At 46.0% G+C, this 26,525-nt stretch overlaps 2 protein-coding genes across 2 annotated transcripts in view; one reads left to right on the plus strand and one right to left on the minus strand.

Moving 5' to 3' along the window:
- The window catches only part of Eipr1 (EARP complex and GARP complex interacting protein 1), a 101,758-nt gene extending 88,603 nt beyond the window's left edge, over positions 1–13,155 (minus strand). Inside the window, 3 exon segments of the mRNA XM_051201214.1 lie at positions 611–743; positions 5,337–5,420; positions 13,003–13,155. Of these exon segments, the coding sequence (XP_051057171.1) occupies positions 611–743; positions 5,337–5,420; positions 13,003–13,044 (259 nt within the window). The 5' untranslated portion in view covers positions 13,045–13,155.
- A 1,296-nt stretch (positions 13,156–14,451) lies between these two features.
- Positions 14,452–26,525, plus strand: part of Trappc12 (trafficking protein particle complex subunit 12) — a 41,302-nt gene continuing 29,228 nt past the window's right edge. The window contains 4 exon segments of the mRNA XM_051201207.1: positions 14,452–14,538; positions 16,346–16,863; positions 16,865–17,578; positions 18,763–18,879. Coding sequence (XP_051057164.1) covers positions 16,351–16,863; positions 16,865–17,578; positions 18,763–18,879 — 1,344 coding nt within the window. The 5' untranslated portion in view covers positions 14,452–14,538; positions 16,346–16,350.

Genomic DNA, 26,525 nt, shown 5'->3' on the forward strand with positions numbered 1-26,525 from the left:
AAACCAGCATCAGGAAAGTCATCACAAAGACAGAGCAAACAGAACTGAGGGAGAAATGAGGTTGGTTCACTGTCTCTGTCTGACACAAATGCTGAAGGTCCCAGAGACTGGAGCACTAGTCTGGCAAGTAGAGGCCTGCCAGGCACATGGAAACACAACCAGCATGTGCACGCACACACTGCAGTTGTCAGAGAGGGCTAGATGGAAGCTCAGGACACCCAATGTCCCCAACATCAGGCAGTGGGAAGGAGGCAAGTCGATGCCATGGTTGGCGTTGTGTGTCTCACACAGAGCAGAGTCCCCCTTTCAGGACCCTCAAAAACCTCAAACATTCACTCCCAGTGTCACAGTGTATAAGGGCAGCACCTACATGAAAGATCACAACTTCTAAATTGCCCACAGAAACCATTGTCAATACAAAAATCACTCTCACGTGACACCTCCAGCTCACACAAACACACACAGACACACAGACAGACAGACAGACAGACAGACACACACACACACATGGAGGAAGGGAGGGAGGGAGGGAGGGAGAGAGAGAGAGAGAGAGAGAGAGAGAGAGAGAGAGAGAGAGAGAGAGAGAGAGAATAATAATCATGTCACTTACTTTTGTTGTAGCAGGTGGCCAGCACGCCTTTATCTGCTGGGCTGGCACTAATGTGCCAGATCTCACCCGCTTGATGGAGGAGGACATTTTTATTTATAATGTTATTTTCATCATCAAAATCTATGATGTGGATCTACAAATGCAAGAAAAGGACAGTCAGTATCTCAAATGCTTTCCTTGAAGCTTAAAAAGTACTGTGATTATAGAGAAGAACATGCAAACTTAGTGATGGCTGCACCTTTGAAGAGTACATGCCCCTACAGTTTGAAGAGTACAAAGCCCCTTCCCAAAGGCAGAGTGGCAAGTCCCCACGGAGGACTTCCACAATGCCATGCTAAATAATGCTGCCAGCCAATCTTCTCTTGTCTAAAACCCCAAGGCTAAACCTCTGCTCTCAAGAGGTTCAGGATGAGGGCATGCTAGTATCCCCTCAGACCTGCTCTGTGGTGGCATGGAGAACAGGAATTGGAAAGGGACTGCTCTCCAGTGAGGTCCAGAGTGACTGTGGGGGCTGCCGCCCAGTGAGACATGAAAATAACTGTGGTGTCAAGTGCCCCGTGGAAACCAGGTGAACTATTCCTGGTCCCTCCATGACACAAGATCAACTCAAGGCAGCAGTGGTTGAGGTAGGATGGAACTGTACTTTAGTACATTTTTTTGTTTCTTTTTAAAAATGAGGCCAACATATCAGCACCCATGGCTGTATATTATTAATTATGACACTGTTAAATTTGTCTCTGAGTGAGGTTAGCTACACCATCTCCATGCTTTCCTGAAAAAAAAATTAGAGGAAACGTAATGATTTTCACACGCAAACTCTGATTAGTACCCAAGCCAGTAGAAAACACTTATTTTTGAAAATGTACATATACTTTAAAAAAAATGCACATATCTGCAAATATTTCTTCCAAGAAAGCTCCCCATTGGCACTCATTACTGTAATGAAGGAGTCAAAGCCACCTTGATACCCAGGATGAGTCCGGATGCCTGCCAGTACTTGGCTGTGGTAGAACCCCATGAAGCTATTTAGTACCTGGTAGACTATTTAGCCATGTGGGAAGATGTTCATATATAAACTTAAGAAGCTAGGAACATAAAAAGAACTATACAAATATGACACACATATTTATCTAAAAATCTTACATGTCCCCAACTGAGAAGAAATTAAAAGAGTTGCTCTAAGGTGGGAGCCAGTGTTTGCCTTTGGCTCTCTGCTTATATTTTTAATGGTTTTTCTGATATGTGTGTGACTATCAAAACAAACATCTAATACTAAAGTGTTTACAACAATAGCTAACAGCATATTTATGTGGTATGGCTTCAGGAGGCCTCTTGCTTATCCACCATTCTTTCCCCCCCACCCCCAAAGTGTTTCATGAAGAAATGACCCCGACCTCTTCAAGAGCCACCCTGCACTCCTCAGTGTGGAATCCAATGGCAGCAGTGGCCTGAGATGGTCGGTGCTGGCCACTTGCAATGCTGAGCAGGCCAGTTAGTACAAACAAACCCAGCAAACACAGGTATAGTCCCTTTCCTGTAGGAGACATTAGGAGTGTCCATGAGTTTCTCCCTGCCTTTGAGTTCAGTTCAGAAGCAGATGAGACAAACCTAAGGTAGCAGAGACCTTAGTGGTAGGGCTGCTAAGGGATGGGGACACTGGACAAAACAACAAATCAAAAGTGGGTGGCACCTTTGAACCCAGCCACTGAAGGAGACTCAGGTGTATCTCTGTGAGTTCAAGGCCAGCCTGGTCTAGAGTGAGTTCCAGGACAGCCAAGGCTACACAGAGAAACCCTTTCTCAGAGGCGAAAAAAAGTGGTAGCATGTGTGACTCTCCCACATCAATGCACACAAAATAAAAAAATGCAATAAAAAATATTTGCAACCATAAATGGTGTCACATGCCTTTAATCCCCAGCACTTGGGAGGTAGGGGCAGGTGGGTCTCTGTAGGTTCAAAGCCAGCTGGTCTACATAGCAAGTTCTAGGCCAGTCAGGACTATATGGTGATATCCTGTCCCAAAAAATCAAGTCAAAAGCAGGGTCCCATAAGATGGCACATGAAGTAAAGGCACTAGCCACTACACCTGATGACCTGAATTTGAACCCTGGAGCCTAGATGGGGAAAGGAAAGATTCAACTCCTGGGAGTTATCATCTTACTTCCCACACACAGTAAGTAAGTAACAGCAGAGCTGGGAAGGTGGCTTGGTGAGGGAAGTGCTCGCCAGACAAGCATAAAGTCTTTAGTTCAATTCCCATGAACCCACGTAAAAAAAAAAACAGGTGTGACTGTAGGTACCTGCAGACCCGACCCAGTGGGGTGGAGGCAGGAACCCCCAGATCACAGCTGGCCTATGGGGGAGTGGGTTAAGTACAGTAAGGAGATTCTGTCCCAAAAGTAAGGGTGATTAAAAGGATACCCAACACCCACCGCTGCCCTCCACAGGTACACATGGGTATATGCACCCCTACCCACCAAAAGTTATCTAGGTTCCAGTGGTGCCCTGGGGGGGATCCTCACACACTGACTGCTGCCTTTCCCAATTCTCCACAGAACTGCTCCAGCTGGATAATCTGTCCCTTCCAGTCACTCACTAGCTTTCCTTGACTAAAGGCCCATGACTACACCCAGCCCTCAACTCACAGCTCAGTGACAATGACAGACAGCCCTCCTGCACTAAAGCTGGACAGTGCAGTCATTTTCATGGGCCACATCTCATTAATTTTCTGCAATCCCAATTAATATTGGCAACACTGAAAACACTACAGTCTGTGTCCGTCTATCACCTGAGGCACCTAGGTTCCAGCCTGAATTCCACCACTTCCTGGCTGTGTTACTTCAAGTGAGTCACTAAGCCCTTCTGGGCTCTTACTTCAACATTTGTAAATTTACAGAATTGGATTTCTAGATCCATTTAACTAAGGCCAATATCCAGCCCTCCACTGTGAATGTGAAGAAGAAATGGCAACATTATTAAATATGTCACACTTTCCCCAAAGCTTATTAGGCCAATGGTGTGACTCCCTACATATATTAATATCCTTAAGTCTTCCACCCAAGGACAAGAACCCCAAGGAAGCTTGGCAGCACAGAGAACCCAAAATAACCTGAGTCCTGGGAACCCCTAGGCCTGTGACTGTGTCTTTCAAAGCAATGAATATGATGGATACTCTTTTGCACAATGAAGACACATCCATGAAGCCAAAGCTAGGGAGATGACTGACCCAGCCAGGTTACTGGATGCCACCAACTGTCTCTTTATTATATCATTTAGATATAAGTCTAAAACTCAGAAACAGTCTAAGTGTGGAATTTTTTAACCTTTATTTTTATTTTATGTATATGGGTGTTTTGCCTCCATGTAAGTCAGCACACCACATGCACGCAGTGTCTGTGAAGGCCAGAAGAGGGCATTGGGTCCACTGAGACAGGAGTTACAGAGGGTTGTGAGCCCTCTTGTGGATGCTGGGAATCAAACCTAGGTTCCTATTGTAGAGCCATCTCTCCAATCCAAAGTACAGCATTTTAAAGAGGGGGCATAATTATGGGGACATAATCAATACATCAGATGAGACTAGAGTTCTCAGACAGTGAAGAGCATGACTCACAGAGGCAGCACTTCAAGGGAAGCATGGCAGGGGACTGGCTCTCTTGATCTCTGTCTCTCCTGATACTGGCTCACATGTCCAGCCTTCTCCAGGTACACAATCCCAGGAAGAATAGCCAGCAGCCAATCCTGGGGCTGCTCAAGGAGTTCTGATGAAACAGCCTGTTGAGAAATACTTGACCCAAACATAACTGTACATATCCTGGATGTAGACCCTCAAGCTCCACCACACCACAACTACCCACAAATAAGGGGTGTTGCACAATTGGAGGACAAGGTAACATGAGGTCTGTGGAAAGTTCTGGGGTATTGGCCTCAAGTCCCTCTAGCAGGCAAACTGGCTAGATCTCCCAGACATCCATACCTACAAGTTCATGGGATCCACTGTGGCAAAAATCACAGACCTGGAGCTACAGGCACAAGAGTCCCAGGTATTATCATTTCTTTAGAAGAAAAAGAATCTAATTTAATTGCCTAGAAATATAACAAATGCCAAACAAAATCTAGGACATCACAGAAGTCCCTTGTAAAATAAACAAATGTACTTTTTGTATTAGAAATAACCATGGGGACTGGAAAGATAACTCAGCCATTAAGAGTAGGTACTGCCTCTGCAGAGGATTAGGGCACCTTTGGCCTTATAGACACATACCCACACACAGATACACACACAGATACACAATTAAAAAGTAAGATGTCTTACTCTGTTACTTACAGACACACACACATACATACATACACAGAGAGAGAGAGAAAGAGAATACAATTGAAAAAGATACCCAAAGTCAACCTCTAACCTCCACATACACATGCACTTATGCTACACACACAGAAACATGTACATAAACCATGCAACACATAAACATGCGCATACACCATGTACACACACAAACATGTAAGAGAGATACTAAACAGAATGTTTAAATTAATTGTGCTTAATGATTATACAGTTGGATAACAGTTATGACTTGGAAATATGTACTTAAACCTAATAAAATTTTTGTTTGTATGGCATTAAATTTTTTAAAATATTGTTTGAAAAATCAAGAGCAAAATGGATATGAAACTAAGAATAAGCTTAATAATTAACATGTATACATTTGTCAAAAATAGTTACCTGATTATCATATTTAAGAGACTGTGTCCCAACCAAGAAGCGAATGGCATCTGTTTCTGCAGTTTGAGGTGTTAGAGCACGTGCCTAAGGAGGAAAGAAATGCATACACATTTATGAAGTTAGGCTTAATAGACACAGAAAAGTCGGCTCATCTCATCTGCTGTGATGAAGGATAAATCAGCAGTGTCTAGAGGCGACTGCACACTCCTAACACAATTGCACTTCAAATCTGTACGTGAAATAACTCTAAGTGGGCACTAATCTAAGCAATAAAGACACAAATTATTCACACAGCAATAGTTAAGTTGTGTAATAAAACCACTGTGTCAGCAATAAATAGATTGGTTCAACAAATTAACCTTCATCAAAACAACACAACAGAAATGGCTTCCAGCGATGCAATGCAGGTAGCTGAAGCCAACTTCCCTGCAGAGAACTAGAAAGGCCCTAGTCTGTGAAGAGGCCCTGGATCTGGTTTCATTGCCCCTGCAGAGGAAAGCTGTGACGAGGTAGGAGGCTTAGAGTGCAAACCTGCACAGGGCAGGATCCTCCACAAAGAAGCTGGCACAGCTCTCACCACAGAGGAACTCAGTAATGGGGAGCAGAACTGAAGCTGTGCATGATCTTAACCCTTGACCCGACAGAAAAGGACTGAGCAGACCTCTGCACCAAGGCTGGGAGAAAGCTTCCATAAGGGAACATCCAAAGTGATCATGCAGAAACTGAGTCATTGTACAGTAAGGCAAAAAAAAAAAAAAAAAAAAAAAAAAAAACCACATGGGAAAGAACAGGAAGTGCAAATGCCCATTCACTAGGAAACAGGCCCTAACATTCTAAAATGTGTGTACCAGAAACAGTGGCACTTTGCCATTTGTCACAGACATCTGCCATTTGAGAAACCTGAGCTGGATAGCCCTTCAGAGCTTAAGCCAACAGCTAGGCAGCAACTGGGGCTGCAGGTCATCCCCAGAGAGCAGAATGGGCTTGGGCAAAATGCCTTTGTAGATGAAGCCACCTCCAGGTACAGGATCCAACCAAGCTGCCAGCCTTCCTGAAGGTGAAGTCTAGGAAACTGAGGACAGCATAAACTGTAGTAACTACAATCAGAGCATTCAGTGATAGAAGGAAAAATGAAGAATTCCATGCTCAGATAAAAAAAAGATTACCCAAGTCTGACTGGCGCTTCAAGCTTGTGAACTAGTCAGATCTTCTAGTCCAGTCATTACCAGGACCCAGGCCAGGGCCCATTAAGTTACACTTTACTTCCTGTTGCAAGCACAATGGCCCAGTGGAAATGTCTACATCCCGATTCCTAGATCTGTCACTGTGTTCACACACACAGACAAGAGACTGTGCAGCTCCCACAAAGTCAAGCACTGGAGAAGGGGAGAATATCCAGGAACATGCTCTGGTGGCCACAGTCACAGACACATGGAAATAAAGCAGGGTCAGAGATGGAGTTACAGGGGGAAACTTCAATCAACCCTCTAGTTTCATTTGCTCCAACTCACACGTGGCATTGCATGCCCATGACCTAGCCACAGGGGTCATGAGTTCAAGGCCAGCCTGAGCTATATAATGAGATCCTTCCTCAGAAATCAAGGAGGGAGAAACCAGCCAATCTGGAGGCCACATAACTAAGCCATACATTGTTAGTTTGCCATAGATAACATCTCTGCTGTGTGGGGTTACAAGTTCCCTGGGTCACTTTTACCAAGAAGTTATTTCTTACTTAGCGTTCCATGGGTGACTAGAGGGGCAAAAGGTTTGGTATTGGTCCCCTTGGAGGCCTTACCTTTTAGTTTAAATCCAATTATGCTCTGCATGGACACAATGGTCACTGATAAATATTTTGTCCAGAACTATGATATATGGCTTACTTGACCTAGACTTAAGTCTTCTCCTCCCGCTTCAGAGCTAAAGATGTTTAACCAGTCATGGTTGGGAATTCCAGACCATGAAGAGAGAAGAGAAGGAATACTCATTCCTGGAAGATCCCTGTCATTCTCAGAAGATACATGAATACCCCTCTATTTCTTAGCCTCTCTGAGCCTCATCATTCCCACCCATGATCCTTCTGGAAGAGAGATGTTGATTTGTGAACACAGCTCCGTCCTTTCCTCCGATGCTCTCTGTCATCAACACTCCTCCCTCAGACGCTGGGTTTTCAGTAAGATGAGCCTCCAGAAAAAGGTGAGAGGAGCTTAAAAAAGACTTGGGCAACTGCAAGGACTCACTCAGGCAGCTGTCCTGGCTCTAAAGATGGCAGAAGGAGCCATGAGCCCAGGAATGTGGGCTGCTAGGATGATGAGAAAAGGCAGGGTTAAAGATACTCACATGGAGCCATCCCCAGGTGACAAAGACCTCCCAGTGAATTGATTTTAGCAGTTAGGCCGTTGTTGGGCTTCTCTACTAGGGAACAGTAGAAGCCTCTAAATTTCTGTCTGTGATATACACAGCCACTCCCCGGCTAGAGCCTCCTTCCTATCAAAGCAGAGCTTTGTGTTTTTACTGTTTGTTTATTTATTTCCTTTTTTCTTCTTTCTTTTCTTTGAAAATCAGCAAGAGAGTTAAGAGCTGTCTTGACCATCTAGTCTATACCACAATTAGTGCAGTTTTAGATTTCAGAAGAGCCAACAATATTACCTCTGTTTCCCTACCCTTCCCAGGGACAGCAGCACAAAACTTAACTGATAGTGTATTTCAATAAAATGGAGGAGCTACCCGTCCAGGGCAGCATGCGCACTATGACATGTGGAGAAGGTGCCCACTCACCATGCAAAGCAGGCTAAGGACACATGGCCACTCTTGCCTCCACCTGCACAACTTGGATAAGTAGTTCAGGCTTCCTTAAACCGGTTTGTGAAATTTTGTGGATGTAGATATCTGCACAGACATGCACCAAAAATTGGGGCCTATCAGTGACACCTCAGAACCTCTGAACTCTATGTGCCTAAAGAACCCACTTATACCACACTGACTGTCAGAGGGAAGAAGGCAATCACCAAGGGTCCAGTTCTATCCTCATGGGAAGAAAACAGGCAAAGAGCTCTGCCTTTAGGTTAGTATATAAAGCCCTTCAAATACAACTTGTGATCACACAGATGATACAAGGCCTGGAGTTCCCAAAAAATAGGATCAGGGAGAGTTCCCAACTAAGAAGTAATGACTACTTCACATTAAAAGTCTTTTCTAAGAGTTGGGAAGAAGGCACAGTGGTTCAGAGCACTAACTGCTCTTGCAGAGGGCCTGAGCTCAATTCCCTGCACCTACATGGTGGCTCACAAACACCTGTAACTCCAATTCTTCTTCTGACTTCGATGATATACATACTACATACAGGCAACCCATTTATACATAAAATAAAATAAACCTTATTTTTAAAGTCTTTTTTTATTTCGGTTGATAGCAAAAGGTTGGCATACATATACCTCCTGCTCTGCAGGTGCCATGGAAATGTCCAAGAAGTTCAAGACCTAGACTCATCAAGAGAGAGAAGACAGACAGCTAAAAATATTGAAAGACAAACTGGTGTGGGATTAAATATCAAAGACACTGACAAAGACCACAGTAAAAGGAAAACATTTAACAAAATCATCTTCTGGCTCAAGATTAGGTAGAAAACAAGATTAAATGTCTCCATTTTACAAAAGAAGGAAATAAAATTAAGTTTCCTGCATTAGCAGCCATCTAAAAAAGAAGAGCAGTTCCAGAATGCTGACATTCCCAGGTGAAGATGACAGGCAGGGACATACCTCCCTGTCAGGCATGATGTCACCTCAGGCATGCTATTTACGCTATTTACTACGGTGCCCAGGGAAGGTGTGGGAGAAGTGACAGAGAATAGAGCTCAGAGAGCAAGCTGCCGGAATTCAGAATGGCATTACTGACCTCGCGGTGTTTTTTTTCAATCTCATACAACACATAGTTGTGTTTTTTGTTGTTTTGTTCTGTTTCTAGAAAAACAAATAAGGGAAATCATTCTCACAAACAAATCTAAAATGTGTCTGTAAGTCTCACAGAGGTTTCAACTGAGACCCTCCCATTTTTAGGAGAGGTTATTTGTTAAGCAGAATTACTAAGTTCATTTTATTCTAGCCATTCTGGCATGGGATATCTTGCTCTATGACAGTTGCTTCCAGTAAGCTACTAATAACATGCAACACCCAGACTTTTCATTAGCAGAGAGAAGACAGAGACTTTACAAGACCACAAGACAAACTGGTAAGTATTAATGGTGAAAAACATCAACACAGACCACAGTAGCAAAATCACCCTCTGGTTCAACATTAAGCAGAAAAGAGGATTAAATGCCATTACTTACGGAAGAAATTAACCAAAAGTAAGTAACCTGCACTAGCAGTTTGGTGTGATCAGAGAAAGAATCTAACAGGTTCCATTAAGTAAAGGACTAGAGAAGTAGAGACTGTCTGGCTGTTTCTACATCTCTTATGGTGAATCAGGTGACATGTGGCTGCAGATGGAATGTCAGATACCTTTCATAAGTCCATGTGTCCCTTGTTCTCATACAGAAAAGCTTTGGCATATTTTTAATGAGATTTCTAGTCTGTGGTCTCCATAAAGTAAGCCAAACAACAGGACCTGGAAAGGCTGAAGTGTCCAGACAATGGCAGAAAATAGTCACCAGGAACCCAGCAATTGAGAAACTTATACTCTTACCTGGCTGCTTCCTAAAGTGTGAAATGCATGGCTAACTACACAGCAGACAGCCGACTGCATCTAAAAGCAGTGGCCTTGAAAGCCTAATAATGCTAACTCAGCAAGGAGAGCAGTGCTCTAACCAGAGAACAAGGCCAGGCCTGCCTTCTCCTACAGTTAGAAGACTCCCTGTACAAAAAGCCTCCTCACCAAGTCACAAGGAGAACAAGGCAACCAAAGTAAGAGAGTGGATGGCTGAAGGGGCAGAGGAGGGAAAGAAGGAAGAAAAAATAAAAGTGCATATATCAAACAGCCACCTGATAACTTTTTTAAACAAACCATGGCTCAGTGGTGGAGCACTGGACTGCCATGCAGGAGACCTCAAGTTCCATCCCAGCACCACAAAAACCAACTGATCAACTGAACCCTGAAACTCTGTGGACAAAAACACCTCTTCCCTGGGAATGGGTGCATGGAATGCACAAGAGCTGCAACTTGTCTCTTTCCAACTCTACTGTGATCCAATGACACAAAAGGCATGGCACACAGTAGGCACGATGTAGTTATCTAATGTCCTGGTCCATTTCTTGTCAATTTGTCTCAAGCTGGAGTCATCTGGGAAGGAACTTCAACTTACAAAATTCGTCCATCAGATTGTCTTACAAGTAAGTCTGTGGGATATTTTCTAGATTAACTGTTGATGTGGGCAGTGCCAGCCCTGGGTAGGTGATCCTGGGAGATACAGGAGAGGTAACTGACAAGGAACCTGAGAGCAAAGCAGTAAGCAGCATCCCTTCATGGTGTCTGCTTCAGTTCCTGCCTCCATGTCCCTGTCTTAAGTTCCTGCCCTGACTTCCCTTCATAATTGACCTGTGAGGTCAAATAAACCCTTTCCTCCCCCAAGTTGCTTTTAGTCATGGTGTTTATCATGGAAATAGAAAAAGCAGCTAAGTTGGGCAGCAGTGACACATGCCTTTATTCCCAGCACTCAGGAGGCAGAGGCAAGAGGATCTCTGAGTTCAAGGCCAGCCTGGTCTACAGAAGTTAGTTCCAGAATGGCCAGAGCTAGAGCTACACAGAGAAACTCTAGGGGTGGGGTGGGGGTGGGGGGGCTAAGACATTCGTTAACTAAATAATAAATAGATTCCACCAAGAAAACTTATCTCAGAGACAGAGGAGGGGGAAGGAGGGAGAGGGAGAGGGGGGGGGGTCTGGAAAGATGGTTCAGGGGTTAAGAATACTAGCTGTTCTTGCAGAGAACCGAGATCCAATTCCTAGCACCCACATGGTGGCTCACAACTATCTGTAACTCCAGTCCAAAGTTCCAAGGTATCTGCACCCTCTTCTAGCCTCTGTGAGCACTTATACATATATAATGCCTAGGTATACATGCAGGCAAGCCACTAATACATAGAAGGTAGAAGTAAATAAATCTAAGAAAGGAAGGAGAGAGAGGGAGAGAGAGAGAAAAATAAGAATAAGAAACCTGATCAGCTATAACCAGGAACTACACCATGATTGAGTGAGAAGACAGGGCAGGTAGCACCATGCTGACCTGCCTGTCCCACGGCCTGAAGCATGGGAATTCCCGGTTCCCATGAAGCCACCCTACCAGGAAAACAAAGCTCAATCACTAAACCCACATGCTGACAACAAGAAGAAACTTCTGGAGAACTATTGCTTAACTAAGCTGGGTCTAGCACAGGAAAACCTTCCCTGATCATGGAGAGGATCTGGCACCCATATCAGGTAGCCCACCACCATCTTTAACTCCAACTCTAAGGAACCTAATGCCCTCTTTCTGATCTCCCTGGCCACCAGGCACACATGTGGGGCACAAACATACATTCAGGGAAAACTCTCATGCATAAAGTAAAAATAAATGAATCTGAAAAACAAACGAACAAGCCGGGCAGTGGTGGGGCATGCCTTTACTCCCAGCACTCGGAAAGCAGAGGAAGGCAGATCTCTATGAGTTCAAGACCAGCCTGGTACACATGGTTTAGTTCCTCCAAAGCCACAGAGAACCCGTGTAAACCCTGTAAACCCTCTGAAGCTCTGAAGACACACAAGCACAAGGCTTCCTCAGGAAGCCCCAGGCTGACTCTAGCACAGGCCCAGTAGTATTCCCTGACTCCTCCCAACAGTGCTAACCACTCATCTCCTCCCTAGCACGGGACTGCTGCACCCTGGCTTTGCGATTTAATGTGCATCGCTTAGTGCAGAGTTTAAGTCAAACTGCCCCCTCCCCCGCGTCCTCTTCCCCTATTCCTTTGCTCATACATAAGCATTCCTCATTTTAGAAGCTGTTAGTAGTACACGGTGCGATCTGAACACATTTCGTCGAACATGTGTGTGCACTGTGTCAATTACATCAGGCTTGCCTGCGAACTTGGAGCCCAGAGGTTTACCCTGACTGCTGGGACAACGCATCTCATTTACAAACCATCCCAGTTCATAGACAAGCATCCCCTAAGAAAAACTGGGAAATGGGAGGTGGAAACCCCATCCCACTACTCACTCCAATCAGTAATCTAAACAACACACATCACGAATAAGATTAATGTGTGTGTGGTAGAGGGGGGTAAGGGGTAAACAAATAGAATTCAACAGCAACAGCTACTGGGGTTTAAAAAAAAAAGTTCACAAGGAAAAAAAGAAACAAGTATGTTTCCAACCTGGGGAATGTGCAAAATGCTTCATAACACCCACCCAGTACTTTTTCCCGCTGACGTCTCTCTCTGTGGGTCTTGTACTGTGCAGCATCCAGCACACACGTCAGTGCTCAATAACTGCTCCTCGAGGCGACAGTAGTGCGAGTGTGATTAAAACACCTGCGGGGCCGAACGCGCACCCTCGCCTCCCATACGTCCATGCCTCACTCGTCCAAACTCCAAACAGGTCCTTTCTCCCCAAGTCCCACCCGCGATGCCCAGAATCCTCGGAAACAGGGTGAGCACGCTAGCCCTCGGGTCAGCCACGGACCGTCGGCCTCCTCCATGCCCACCTGGAACTCCAGGCCGTAGATCACCGGCGCGTCGTCCTCCATGACGCGCCACTCGCCCTGCCGCTCACGCCTCAGCGCCGGAGTCCAGCCTCACCAGCAACCGGGCAAAACCATTCATTCATTCCCCGCCGAGGAAAAAATGGACTACGCGCCAGGGGCCGGCTCCCTGACGGCTCACTTCCTGTTTTCCTCATGGCGTCAACAGTACGCTCCACCACGATGACCAATGGCGGCGATGCTTTTCTCCTGCACATGCTCATTTGGGTTCTCATGCGGGCTGGGAGCCGCGGGGGCTGCTGGGTTGGAGGGCGGGGCCGGGAGCACAGGCTGCGGGAATGGACGGCCACCAGAGCGGCGCTCTAGTTCCAAGAGCTGCTCCCTGGTCTTCCATCGCCTGCTCCCTAAAGAGAGCAACTAAATGGGCACCAGGACACTGCCAAGATCTTGACTCCAGCCTCAGGAGCCGGCTCTCTTTCTTTATTTATTTAGTGGGTTTTTTTTCTTTACATTCTAATCCCAATCACCCCCCTCGTCCTCTCTTCTCGCTCACCCCACCTTCCCCTCATCTCTGCAGGAGCAGGCTCTTAAACGTCCATTTAAACACGAGATGCTGCAAGCTTGAGTCAAGCCGGTAATTGTGTAGGTGAGCCGTGAGGTGCAGCCGTGAACATTTCCCGTGATCTATACTGCTCAGAACCCCCCCCCCCACCGCCAGAGATGGAGGGCTCTTACATCCTGGCATGGAAAGGGCTGGAAGATAAGAACCGCATCACCGGGAATTCACTGGCCTGGTTCTATGGAGTTCTGGTTTTACACACGTTTCTTCTGTGTTTGTGACTTTTCCCTATACCTCGGACCGGCCTTGATGACACCAATTTATGTAGCACTACCATTAGCTCCCTTAGTAGCCATCCATTGCCCACCTCTGTGTCTAACATTGTGACTTTCTGGTGAGATCTCAGGCCACTAGCTTCTACCAATCTCAAAGCTACCAATGTCATCAGACAGCACCTGAGGCCTATAGCAGAGGGTTCCCTGCTTTGCTATAACCCACCTACCCAATGCTCCCTAAGTGTGCTCGAGAAGTGTATAGATTTACTTCTTGTTCTTACTGTAAAAGTCAATCAAATGGTTACCGTGTCAGGCAGCAGAATTTAATCAAGGTGACCTGAATCTGTGTTCCCAAGCTATAGCCACTCATCGTTGGCTGCAGAATAAACCCTTATCCCCTTGGAGATGACAGCTGTGCTTTTACAGTCACAGCCTTTTCTGACATTACACTAGGAAGCAAGAAACAAGACTTGAGACTCAGAGTGAACGGCCCCGCCCACCGACCCTAAACCGGAAATGTGCCTGGCTTCCGGCTTCTAGTGGAAGCTCCCGAACTGAGCATATGCGGAAGTCGAGCTCTACTAGCCGGCACGCGCAGGCGCATTAGCGCGTAGAGCTGGGATCTTGAGTCGGCCTCCTGTCTTCAGTCATCTCTCCGGACCCTCTTCACCCGTGGGTGGTCCGCCCCCGGGGGGCGGGTGGCAGGTGAGGAGTGGGCCGCAGTCAGGAGGGATCGCCGGGGGCCCTCGACCTTCCCACGGAGGGCGGTGTCCGCGCGTAGTCACCGCCCTCTCCCACGCCGGCCAGGGACCCGCCAATCTGCGGCAGCCCCAGCAGCGATTGGCTTTTGGCTTTAGCCAATTCTGTGGTTTGTGGGACACGCTCCCCTCCCCCCCCCCACCCTGGACCTCAGTTTCTCCCGTACAAAGTGAGGGTCAGGCTCATGTGCATGCATAGTACGTACCCGTGTAGCATCACCAGTACTCACGATATGTTTTTGTTTTTCCCCAACTTTTGCTCCTGCCCTCCTCTGTCTCATATCCTCACAATTAAACAGTGCGGTAAGCCAAACGCGGGGTGCCTTAAGAGATGGGTTTAACCTGAGCACTTAATTAAGAGAGTAGTGTTGGCGGAGCTAAGTGATTCATGACTGTAAGCCCAACGTTCGGCAAATTTGAGGTCAGCCTGAGCTAAATAGGGAGGCCAAAGCAGTTACACAGAGAAACCCTGTCCCGAGAGAAAAAAACAAAACATGAAAAAAAAAAAAAAAAAACATGACAACTATATGATCTAGCACTTCCATCTCTGGGCAATGGAGCAGGATGCACCAAAGAGCTGAAATTAGAATTTCAAAGATACACTCACAAATCCTGTTCACAACAGTGTGCATGGTCACTAGAGGCTAGTTGGAACATAGGTATCTGGTAATGGGTAAATGCATAAACAAATGTCCCCATGCTTGAAGTGCAGTGTTGTTCACCTGTCGAAGGGAAGGAAAACCTGTACATGCTGCAGTGTGGATGTTCTGTAAAGTGTAGAGAGTGAGCTATGATAGCCATGATTTCAGCAATGATAGCTCACTCAATGAGTGAGCATTTAGCAAGCAAAGAGAGCAAACAGCATGCAACAGACAGAAGCAACAAGTAGAGAGCAAAACCTTATCCAGACAGAGCTCACAGCATCCAACAGAGAAGACCCAAGTGGTCTGATGGACAGTGAGCAAAGGACATCATTGAATTGGTGCTCACAACATCCTGCTGGAGTTCTGGACAGAGTAGATGGAGCAAGTCCCTCCAGGATGAGTATCTATTGCCAATGGTTACCTTCCAGCTGTTCTCAAGAGCGTATTTTTACTGTCAAGATGTGTTACTGTTCTCAGCCTGCACCTAGACAAGGGCCCTTGGAGGACAATGAGATAGCCATGGTTGGGCCTGAGATGGGGGATGAGGGAGGGAGGACTCAGCTTCACAGTAAGCGTAGACAGCACTTGTTCACTGGTAACAATCTATATCACAGTGGATGAATGCTTTATGATTCTGCACAAGCAGGGTCCCTAGAAATTTCTAAAAGACAGGAGGTAAGGTGGTAGTTATCCGTGTGTGGGTGGGGGAAGCGGATTTAATGGGTATAGAATGTGTTGCAAGATGATCAGAATTCTAGAGGTTGATTGGAGAACAATGAGAATGTGCTAAACATTGCTGAACAGCACACTTAAACATGGTGAGCAGTAAATTGTGTGTGTGTGTGTGTTGTTTTATCACAATTAAAAATAAGTAAATAAACTAGAAAAAGAGAAATTTCTAATTTTGTGCCATTGGATGTGGGACCTTTAAAACCCATGACACACTGAGAAACAAGATAAAAGGAGCACAACCTATCTATTGTCTCAGAACCACAGAGGTCTGCACAGGTTATGTGAGACCTTTCTCTGGGTGGGGGGGGGGGGAACACAAATTATTTACCAGCACTTGAAGTAGACAGTGATATGATTTGTGAGTGTCTCTACTTTTAGGCAACATGGAAAAAACTAAAGAAGGTGAAGAGAGCCCGAGTGAGATATCTCCTCCAGCCCAGGCGGGGCCTGAAAATATCCCTGAGGTGGTGTCTGGGGAGGAGGGCCCACTGCTTTATCACGAGGAGACCATCGATCTTGGTGGAGATGAGTTTGGGTCTGAAGAGAATGAGCCCTCATCCGAAGACTCTCACAATTTTGTAGATAAGCTGAACGAGCACATGATGGAGAGTGTGCTCATCTCCGACTCTCCCAACAACAGTGACGGTGATGTGGGTGACGGCTGCCTGCGGGATGTTGCAGAGCCTCCAGGAGGTGACGCTGATGGCAAGCTGCCCAGTACCAGGGACAAGGAATCAGCAGACACCCTGAGTAATGGCAGCGAAACTGACGGAGACGACACGCCCAGAGACATTTCAGACATGACACCTGATAGCAGAGCATCTCTGAAAGAAGACTTGACACAGGAAGATGTGACGGGCATGCCTGCCCTGGAGAACGTTGGCACAGAGGACATGGGGTCCGGGGGACAGCCAAGCTCACCCAGAAGAACAGACCTCAGAAGTATCTTCCACTCAGTCCTCCTCCAAAGATGAGCCTGTTCCTGTCTGCACCATCTTCAGCCAGGCCACATCTGCTCCCTCCCAGCCACACTTGTTTCTGCAGGATGGCTTCGAGTCCCAGATGGTGAAGTCTCCGAGTTTCAGTAGCACCAGTGAGACATCAGCCAAGACTCCTCCTCCAATGGTCCAGCCAAGCCCCAGCCTGAGTACATTTTTTGGAGACACAATGAGCTCCAATTCCTTGGCCTCTGACTTCTTTGATTCCTTCACAACTTCTACCTTCATCTCAGTCAGTAATCCCAATGCAGGTTCCCCAGTTCCAGAAAAGCTGTCTTCGCTCGCTGCCCCTGTGGGAGAAAAGTCCCCAGATACCACCAGCCCATCCTACTCCACAAGGATGGAACAATCGCAATCTGGTGTTTCCCCAGCACCTCTGGACATCCCTGAGTCTCCAAAGCCGTTCTCACAGATCCAGGCTGTGTTTGCTGGGAGTGACGATCCCTTCGCCACAGCCCTGAGCATGAGCGAGATGGACCGGAGGAATGACGCATGGCTTCCTAACCAAGAGACCAGAGAGGTCCTAATGAAGGTAGCGACCCAGCAATATGGCACTGTGTTCATAGACAAGGAGAATCTCACCATGCCTGGCCTCAAGTTTGACAACATTCAGGTAGGGTATGGAATGTTTCTGTGTCTCCATGTCATCTCGCTCCATGTCATCTCTTTCTAGAAATGTGTATAGCAGGTACTTGGCAGCAGCTATAACTCTAGCCTCCTAGGCAGAATGTCAATAAATTTTGGAAGGAATTAAATAAAGGAAGAATGCATTCTAGGGCTGGAGACATGTCTCAGTGGTTGGTAGTGTTTGCAATTTCAGAGGACTAGAGTTCAGTTCCCAGCACTCACATCAGGCAGCTTGTAGCAATCTATAACTCCAGCCAGTACCGTCTTCTGGATTCTGTAGGCATTGCACTCATATTCACATACCCCCCCCACCACCTCCACACAGACACACACAGAGAGAGAGAGAGAGAGAGAGAGAGAGAGAGAGAGAGAGAGAGAGAGAACTAAAAATAAATCTTTATAAAAGAGTGCATTTCAATGGTTTTACCTGATAGTGGGAGATTAGGTCAGGCTCAGAGAGGACTAGTGGATAACTGAAGGAGCTAAAGACCTCGAGATGACCGTGGCTCTGGGTCTGTAACTTTGCAGGCTTCTGCCTTCCCAGGCAGCTCATGCGAACCTTTTCCTCCTCCCCCTGGCTTTATATGACTTCCCTTTTAGAGGAAGTGAAATGCTTGAAATACCACTTCATGTCCTCCACACTATCTCTGGGTGGGCATAACCAGAAGAATCAAGTTGGGAGGCAAAAATTGTCCCAGTGCAGAAATAGACTTAAAGTCTGTCCTCCACCTCCAGCAAGCCCAGAACTTGAGGTCCAAGGCTGGGACAGAGCCCTGTTCACCTTGGCTATGAACTTATCATTAAGAGGGGGGCCACCAGCATGGAAGCCAACACATGCACACACACACAAACACACACACACACACACACACACACACACACACACACACGCTTCTCCGAGTGACCACAGGCCCCTGTCTTCAGTGAGTCACCTGATGGGGGCCTGTCCTGAACCCATCCATCCATCAGTGAATGCCCCTGTCCTGCTGTGGTTATGGTTTCTGCTAAAAACCCGATCTGGTGGTGATTTGCTGCTTCTGAAAATAAGAATGGCTGTAAGGCGAGGAATATTCTGGAAGTCATGGCTTTGCTTCTAGCTGGTTGCAGCTTCGCAGCGCAGGGCCTGTGAGTGTTTCACCATCCCCACCTCTCTTTCCCGAACTCTTTTAGGGAGATGCAGTTAAGGACTTGATGCTTCGCTTCCTGGGTGAGAAGGCTGCAGCAAGGAGACAAGTGTTAACCGCCAGCTCAGTGGAACAGTCGTTCGTGGGGCTGAAGCAACTCATTGTAAGTAACATACTGATTTCAGCACATCTGTCCTCGTGAGACCTGGCTTCCCTCACAGTCTCTCCCTCCCCCCGAAAGAGAATCGCTCTGAATACAGCACTAGAAGCTGATTCAACAGAAAGTGTGGCCAGATGCCATGTCAGTCCTGGGCAGCAGAGAACACTCCGTTAATGTGCTGCCGTTTGAAGTTCACGTGGTAAACCCTTTAAGTGATCAAGGGCTGCAGACAGCAGAGATGCCCATTAGCTAGCACAAATGCAGATAGTTTTGCTTTGCTTGCCTGTTCATTTCTGTCTTTTGAGATTCACTGTGCCGCCCAGACTGGCCCCAATTTCAGTCTTGAGTGATCCTCCTCACTCTCTATGACAACAGACCCGTGTCACCTTGCCTCCAAGGTCTTTATCAGATGTGTTCCGTTTGGTCCGGGTGTACTGTTTGACTGGTGAGTTCCTAAACACTGCCAAACGTCACCCTGTTGTAGGAACAGGTCTCTAATCTGCTAGCCCCTCACTGTCAGCCCTACACAGGCTGAGTTCTCTGCAGTGAATTCCTGGATTGAGGGATCACTTCACAGTGTTGTTCGTTCTTCTGCGTTATCGGGGCAGGTCCTGGAAGTTGTTTGCACATATCTCCTGTGGGAATCCTCAGGTGGCCTTCTGCTAACAGAGTACTCTCAAATGGTAGCCTCATCTCAGACTCAGAGAGCACTCCCTTCCCCTGCCTCATTCATGGACTCTGGTGTTGCTACTGCATGGTGCCCATGTCCAAGCAGTCAGTGGGTGTGCCGTATGAAAGGGATCTGGGAAATGATGTTTGACTCCAGAAATGAGAGGTCAAGCCCACACTCTGCCTTTTCTTTCGCTTGCCTAACTGATGAACAGCCTAAAGGATTCATTCGCTTTTAAACTTTGAGTGAGAGGTGTCTTCCAGCTTTATTCCACTAATTTTTCAGGCAAAATATTTTAGTTACTCTTCTATTGCTGTGACCTGGTGAGACACTCAGCCTTATGTGACTGAGCAGCTACTGGCTTATTGGATTTTCTGTTCACAGATAATCATTGGATTAGTTGGATTGCAGCCTGTAAGTTATTACAATAAATTCCCTTTGTACATATATTCATTTCATACATTCTGTGACTCTAGAGAACCCTGACTGATACAATAATAAATTTTTTAAAACATTCAAAGAAAAAAATCCTTCATGTGGTTTGGGCATCTGAATTCAAGAGAATCTGTCCATGAAGGAAAAAAGCCACACTGCTGTGTTAGGAGCTGCTATTAAAGATAAGACAGACACCACGACCTGGCTGTGACTCGGGACACCTCTCAAACATCTATAGCCGCTGGCAGGTGAGGGCACAGGGACTCATTGGCCCTGGGGCAGAGCATTTCCACCACGTCCAGTCTGTGTGTGGACCCAAAGATGCAAAAGTCTCACTTCTGTCCCTTTTAGGGGCTAAAGAGCGGAAGTGTAGGAGCTCTTTTTCTCTTTTTACAAGAGTTGGAAAATAGTGGTAGGTGCTGTAGTGCACAGTGTGATGCCAGCACTGGGGAGGGAGACGCAAGACCATAGTTCAAGGTCATCCTGAGCTACACAGTGAGGCTGAGGCTAGCCCAAGCAACATGACACCCTGACTCACAAAGTGTAGTTTTGAGATTTGGGAGGTCTTTTGTTTTTTTCAAACTGTTTCCTAATCCACAAAATAAGGGAGGGGAGTGGCTTCCACCAGAAAGGAAAGAGTCAACCCAGACTCCATGCCGCTCTCACTGTGATAGACTGTAATTTAAAAGTTTGAGCTCAAATAAACCTTTTCCCCCAAAAGGGAGTATGGCAGGGGGACACCCAAATGCCCTAGGTGTCCCCGTGGTGCCCATGCCTTCATCTTCTGCAGAGCCCCTGAAGACCATGCTTTCTAATGGACTTTGATTATTGATTACTTCCTGTCACATGACATAGTATTTCTGAACTACCAACTAACTGTGAACTGGGGTTGATGCTTCACAGAACAGCTACTAGAACTGGGCTGTGTCCAGGAATTCAGGATGGGTGTGTGTGTGTGTGTGTGTGTGTGTGTGTGTGTGTGTGTGTGTGTGTGTATGTATGCATGCACGTGCGTGTCTCCATCCTGATCCATCTATCTGTCTGTGTATCTGTTTGTCTGTTTCTGATGGGCTTGAAACAAATTCTATGTTATGTTCTTCGGCTTATGTGTGTTTATCCAGCAAACAGAAATCAGTCTTTTGGCTCTGAGAAAAGATAGCAAAAGTTGCTAGCTCTCACTCTCTGGAGGCCTACTACTTTCACAGTCACTTATACGGTGTACTCAGATTTAGAGATTTGGTGCTGTAACTTTTAAAACTTCACATCCAAGACTCACTGACCTGATGGGACTCTATCTCAGCATCTTCAGCCCTGACAGGTTAGCCTACCTTTCCTGACTCTGACAGTGAAGGTTGACTTCTGTTTCCTCAGCCTCCCCACTTCCACCATCCACAGACAGCCACTTAAAGGAGCTTAAATAGCAGTTGCCTGGAAGTCCCAGCTGTTCCAGAGTCTGAGAGACCAAACCCTCCACGCCTCCCTCCTCTGTACACTGCTTGTTCTAGAACAGTCATGTGGTCCCCAGAAACTCAGGTCTTCACTAGATAACCCAAAGAGTATAGAACCCCAGCAGAGACCTTGTGCCATAACAGAAGCAGGCAGCTGTCACTATGGCAGGCATTTATCAGCTGGAGCCTGGGTCTACTGGCCGCAGCAGCAGTGTGCCTGCAGAATTGCCATTGCTCTCAGCATCTTTCACTACACTACCAATGTGTTCTCAGAAAGGTCAGTGACTCACATGCTCCAGTGTATTATACAACATAACAGAGTTTAATTTTCAGTAAATGTCAATCTAATGTCCCTTTGATTCTCTTACTAAAATGATTCTCCAATTATTCCTGTAATTAAAAGCTTTATGTAGCTCAGCATGTCAACATGTGCCTGTAATTCCAATAATCTGAGGTGGGACGATTGTGTGTCTGGGCTACATAGCAAAATGTTAAGAAGATAGGATTCTGTCAGAGAAAAAAAGTAAGATGCTGGTTTTTTTTAAGTCAGAGACTACTACTCCAAGTGTCTGCTTCTCTTTAGTTATTAGTGAGATTATCAGAGAACACCTCTGTGGCCCATGTGAGCTGGTAAAGCAAGCAGATATTCCCATAGTTAGGGCCAGATGTTTCCCTCCCTCTATTGATGATGGACAGTAGGGCCAGATGTTTCCCTCCCCTCTATTGATGATGGACAAGCCAAACTTGCAGCATGACTTCATCTCCCAGTACATCTCTGAAGTCACGCATGAGCCCTGCACTGATTGTAGGCCATCTGCTTTCTATTCCTGGTTATTCCTGGTGTTAATACACACTTGTATTTTTCTCCCCATACATTGAAAATGCTTGAGGTCGTGGGAGATCTAACCAAAGGTCCCAGCCAGGAATCATCTTCAGGACAGGGGTGTATTTGTAAAAAGACCTCGGTGTTTAATTGTGTCCTAAAGGAATTCTTGCCATCTTAAGAAGGAAAGAGCCTCCAAATTTTGTTTCCTACATCTCATCAGGGCGTTCTAAGATTGTAACTTACAGATAAGTGAATGTCACTGCCTGCAGAGAAGGGCATTTTAATCACTCCCATAGTGTCATGGGCAGAATGAATGATGCCCTTGAGTGCAAGCATGCGAGCTTTGCACTCAGCATCAGTTACTTGGATACATCTCACTGGATGATCTGTCTTAGCTTTGGAGATGAGAGCATACATGCATTCAGTTCTCAGAGTCTTATCTTATTTCCTAGTTTTTAAAAAGTAGTGTTTATTTCAATTTAGAAATTTTTCTCATTCCAAACTAACTTCATCATCAGAGTGCTGCAAGATCTACCCATTAGACACTAAGTTTCCATAGGATTTCTTGAAGCCTCAAGTTTTACATGGCATGCTTCAAAGATTATGTGTGTGTGTGTGTGTGTGTGTGTGTGTGTGTGTGTGTGTGTGTGTGTATTCTTTTTTTCTTTACCAACATCTCACATAGAAAATAGAAGAAGTCAGCCCCAGTTGCCTAATGGACAAGAAAATAGAAAGGGAAAAAGAAGGTAGAAAATACTGAGAATAGCAAAAACCACTAAGAAAGCAATTATCATTTCAAACAGCAGGTGGTGGATAAAGGATCCTAAGTGGCAGCTCTGAGGCTGGCTGTGTAGCTAGAGATGGAGGGATTATCTAACGTGTTCGAGGTTCAATCCAACACCACTTGGCAAGCCGCCACCACCACCCCCAAAAAATGTCAACATTGAGGGGTAGCAATGAAAGAGACAACTGCTTTGGATAAATCTAAAACCGAATATGAAGAACTGACAGAAGATCTGCATTCAAGATTTAAAAAGGACTCCTCCAACTGAGAAGGAAAAGAAATAGGCTGGTGGGGAAAGCAACAGAAGACAAGAAGAGGTTCCTGGAAATCTGGTGGCCAGTAACTTATGGGAAGAACTTGACTTCAGCAGAAACATAAGGAAAGTAGGAATGTCCCAACCCCAGCAGCTGGGCAGAGGCTGGCAGCACAGCAGCCAGTGATGTGTAGTATCTCAGTCAGGGTTCCCACTGCTGTGATGGAACACCATGACCAAAGGCAACTTGAGGAGGAAAGGGTTGATTTGGCTTAAACATCCTGGGTTGAGGGAAGCCAAGTCAGGAGCTCAAACAGGGCAGGAACCTGGAGGCAGGAGCTGAAGTAGAGGCCATGGAGGGGAGCTGCTTACTATTTTGCTTCCCATGGTGTGCTCAGCTTGCTTTCTTATAGAACCCAGGACCACCTGCCCAGGGGTGGCCTACTCACAGTGATCCAGGCCCACCCTCATTAATCATCAGTCAAGAAAGTGCCCTGTCATTTACCCACAGGCCAGTCTCATGGGAACATTTTCTCAGTTGAGGTTCCCTTTTCCTAAATGACTATAGTTTGTGTCAAGTTGACATGAAACCAGTCATCACATGGATGTTCTGTGATCTTTGACCACACAGATCCACTTCCAGTGTTAGGCTTTGGGAAACTTGGAAAGCCAGATGTAGTAGCTCACATCTACAATCTACACAGCAAGTTCAGGGCCAGCCTAGGGTACATCTGATCCTGTCTCCGAGATCCAGAATACCTAACAACCTCCTAGAGAAGGGGTGGGGTGTAGCTTAATGGCAGAGTACTTGCTTGGTGAGCACAAGGCCTTAGGTTTGTCTTCTAGACCAAAGAAAAAGGAGAGGGGGAGGCATAAGGGATTATTATTGACAAAACAAGATTCACAAGAGGCAAGATAAAACTAAAAGAATGCCTAGAACCCCCAGCCCTCCAGGTGGAATCAGGAAGGTTCCAGCCCAGGCCTGAGCTGCACATCAGACATGTCTCACAACAAAAGCAAGAAGTCACAACAGACTAAAAAAAGAAACCCACTGCGTGCATTTATGGAAAGACATTCTAAAGTTATCTCTTATAACCAGGTACAATGGTGAACACCTTTAACCCTAGTACCAGGGAGGCAGAGAAAGGCCCAGATCTCTGAGTCCACACCCAACCTGGTCTACAAATCAAGTTCCAAGCCAGCTAAGGCTACACATTGAGTCATTGCCTCAAGAAGAAAAGAGTTACAAGGGCTGGCAGCTGGTGGCTCAGTGGGTAAAAGTACTTGCTATATAAGCATGGGGCTCAGGTACAAATCCCCAGCACCACATAAAAGCCAGGTTGTAGACAGCTGTAATTATAACACTGGGGAAGACACAGATGGATCCCTGGAGCTCGCTGGCCAGCCAGCACCACCAAAAAAGGTGAGCTTCCAGTTCAGTGAGAGACAGTGTCTCAAGGGAGTAAAGCAGACAGCAGTAGAGAGAGACACCCAGCTTCCTTCTCTGCCCTCTACATCCATGCACAGAGGCCTGTGCACCTATGTGCACATACAAAACATACACAGAAAATCACATTTGTTACATATTTGTTGTTGCTAAAACATGTTATTAAAATCTGCATTAGCAGGTTGGGGAGATGTCTCAGTGGTTAAGAGCACTGGCTCCTCTTCTAAAGGACCCAGATTCAATTCCCAGCAATCACATGGAAGCTTACAAATGTCTGTAACTCCAGTTCCAGGGGATCTGTCACCCTCACACAGATACATATATAGGCAAAACACCAGTGCACATTAAATGAATGAATGAACAGATGAATCTTTAAAGAAAAACCCTGTAAGAGCAAATAATAAAAGAAAATCATGTTACATGCAGTCAATTAAACACTTTGGAGCAATTAAAATAAATGAACCACAGCTACTTTCATAAATACAGATAAATTTGAAAAGCAGTATTGAACAATAAAAGCAAATTACACAAGCTTGCCGAAAGGGTGCTAATTCATATTCATATTTGAAAACTGATGGATGACACCTTAGCTGTGCCTCGGAAATCCAGGCACAGTGGAACTTTCCTGTGGTAGTCTATCCAGCTCACTTAGCGCCTTCCCTGAATGCTCTCCCAGCACCCATTACAAGTTGTCCCCTGTGTTATCAGGTCCCTTGCAGTGGTCCACACCCTGTAACATCCCCCACCCACTCTTCAAGGACCCATAACAGGGCAGTGACTCCTCTGTCCTGACTCATTCCAAATGATCTAACGGCAGATTCGTGAGGAGAGAGGGCTGTGGTCACGGTTGTCTTCCTCAGTGACAAGAAGTTTTTCCTGGGCCAAAAAACATCCTTGAAGCACAGAGTAAACTTGAGTCAAATGAGAATGCTATATCCTCTCATCAGGAAATAAGAAAGACCTGGGGACACATAGCAGGGATGCAGTGAGCTAGAGCTACCTACTGGCTAGCATGCAGTGGTTTCCTCTACCATGCCTGGTGACTTGTTTACATAACAATCTGAGGAAACCCCTCCTTCCTGTCTGCCCATTTGCCTGGCTGACCCAAACCAGAAGATCCAGATCACAAGCACAGAGTTACCAGGAGCCCTTTCATGTTCCAAACTGGATCCTGTCCTTGGCCCTCTACCACAGGCTTCTTGTCCCCAAACACCCTTACGGCCCCTGAGAAATGAAGATGGCAGGGCTGTCGGGCTGCTGCCCTGGGCACTGCATGTTACCGTAAGGAGTTTGCCAGAATTTGGCTGTCACTTCTTGAGGTTTAAATGCAGGCCATGTATAGACAGCTACAGCAGTTACCATGGGAATCTAGTCGGGCATCTATGGGAATGTTACTGTGGGAGCAGCTGGTAATACCCTAATGCTGCTACACTCTGCTCATCCAGGGAAGAAGCCAATTCCAGAAGATTTACACTTACTTAAAAGATGAACAGTTAAGATGATGAGTTTTGCTTCATTTTTATTAGCAGATCTAGTTTGAGATATAGAAGACAACTCAGTGTGTGGAATCCCAGCAGGCTCTGTGGGTTTTTTAAGACATTGCACTCTTTTTAATAATTTATGGAACACTTCATATCTGCAAGTTCCTTACAAATAATTTTATTGTACATTTAAATGTTTTATTTGTGGTGGATATCCATACAGAGTGCTCATAAAATAAGATAGGAGCCTTTACTACATGAGAATTATTTTTAAAATATGTAAACAGACTTTTCTCATGTACATA

Source organism: Phodopus roborovskii, unplaced genomic scaffold (genome assembly GCF_943737965.1).
Source record: "Phodopus roborovskii unplaced genomic scaffold, PHOROB, whole genome shotgun sequence".
Lineage (NCBI taxonomy): Eukaryota > Metazoa > Chordata > Mammalia > Rodentia > Cricetidae > Phodopus > Phodopus roborovskii.